The sequence below is a fragment of the Colobus angolensis genome, unplaced genomic scaffold (genome assembly GCF_000951035.1).
Source record: "Colobus angolensis palliatus isolate OR3802 unplaced genomic scaffold, Cang.pa_1.0 Scaffold187, whole genome shotgun sequence".
Lineage (NCBI taxonomy): Eukaryota > Metazoa > Chordata > Mammalia > Primates > Cercopithecidae > Colobus > Colobus angolensis.
Genome location: NW_012115010.1, coordinates 527225 through 528776, shown reverse-complemented (window position 1 = coordinate 528776; position 1552 = coordinate 527225). Strand labels below are relative to the sequence as shown.

The following is a 1552-nucleotide window of genomic DNA, read 5'->3' as shown; positions in this document are numbered from 1 at the left end:
TGCCCGCCACCTCGCCCGGCTAGTTTTTTTGTATTTTTTTTTAGTAGAGACAGGGTTTCACCGTGTTAGCCAGGATGGTCTCGATCTCCTGCCCTTGTGATCTGCTCGCCTTGGCCTCCCAAAGTGCTGGGATTACAGGCTTGAGCCACCGCGCCTGGCCGGTCACATGCTTTTTGTAAATGGCAGAACTGTGTTCACACCCAGGGCTGTCCAGCCCTAGAGCTTAGCTCTGAAGCTTTCTGCTGTCCTGCTGCAGCCCAGCCTCTGTGGTGCAGGAAATCGAGGGCTCGTTAGTGCCTTTCTCATCCTAAGTGTCATCTCTGCTGTGCTTCATGGGCCAAGTCGTGGTCCCGAAGCTCTGGCTGGGGTGCATAATTGGTTTCCCTCAGCAGCAGCAGAAGGCCCGGTAACCCTGTGAGTGGGTAGAGGCAGGGTGAGAATTAGCTGGCACGTATCATCCTCATTATGAAATGTCTTTACAAGTGGTAGGAACTGTGATATGACAGAGATGTGATGGAGAACGTACTGGATTTGGCATCACGAAAAGCTTTCCCCTTGACCAGCTGGGTGACCTTGAGGATACTTAACTTCTCTGAGCCCCAGTCCCTCATCTAAAATGTTGCAGTGTTGTTGTGCATTGTAAACTGTAAAGTGCGGGGCTGTACTAATGGGGGATGTTGGTTTTGTTTTGTCTTCAGCATTGAGAAGGTCCCCACTGATCTGCCCTCAGGACTGTCAGAGGGAGGGACTGGGGAGGCTGTGTTGGGTCCAGAGAGTAGGGGTCTGAGATTGGGAGCTGCTGCTTAAGAACCTGTCTCTTCTGTCTCGGGTTCAGGGTGCCACCATCCGGCGGGACGAGCACTCAGGGGCTGTTGTGGTGGCCAGGATCATGCGAGGAGGCGCAGCAGACAGGAGCGGTGAGTGGCGGCGTGCAAAGCTGGCCCACCCCCGATCATGGCCATTGTTCCAGAGCCCTCCACTTTTGCTCATAGGTCCCCTTACCTCTCTCCTATCAGACCACCTGTTTGGGATGTGCTTTGCTTTCTGGGGTTGTGGCTGGAATTCTCATCTCCTTCCCAAGTCAGTAGAAATTTTAATAGAAAATATAGGCCGGCTGGGCGTGGTGGCTTACACCTGTAATCCCAGCACTTTAGGAGGCTGAGGTGGACGGATCACTTGAGGTCAGGAGCTGGAGACCAGCCTAGCCAACATGGCGAAACCCCATCTCTACTAAACACACAAACCTGGGAGGTGGAGGTTGCAGTGAGCTGAGATCATACCACTGCACTCCAGCCTGGGTGACAAAGCAAGACTCCATCTCAAAACAAAACAAAACAAAACAAAATTTGAACATAGCTATGCATGGGTTACAGAACAATACATCTGTCTGGTTACAAAACACAGAATGGCATTAAAATATTGCCAAATTGACTTGCATTCTGAGAAGTGCGCTCACAGGTCAGCTGTCTCCCCCACATTGCATTTCAATATTCAATGGTTCAGTATTCAATATTCCATTTCCCTTCCTTCTTCCTTCCCTTTTTTTTTTTTT

At 50.8% G+C, this 1552-nt stretch overlaps 1 protein-coding gene across 1 annotated transcript in view; it reads left to right on the top strand.

The window, feature by feature from the left end:
- Window positions 1-1552, top strand: part of MPP3 (membrane protein, palmitoylated 3 (MAGUK p55 subfamily member 3)) — a 36528-nt gene that overhangs the window by 4434 nt on the left and 30542 nt on the right. The window contains exon 7 of the mRNA XM_011940057.1: window positions 836-917. Within this exon, the coding sequence (XP_011795447.1) occupies window positions 836-917 (82 nt within the window). The remainder of the gene's footprint in view (window positions 1-835; window positions 918-1552) is intronic.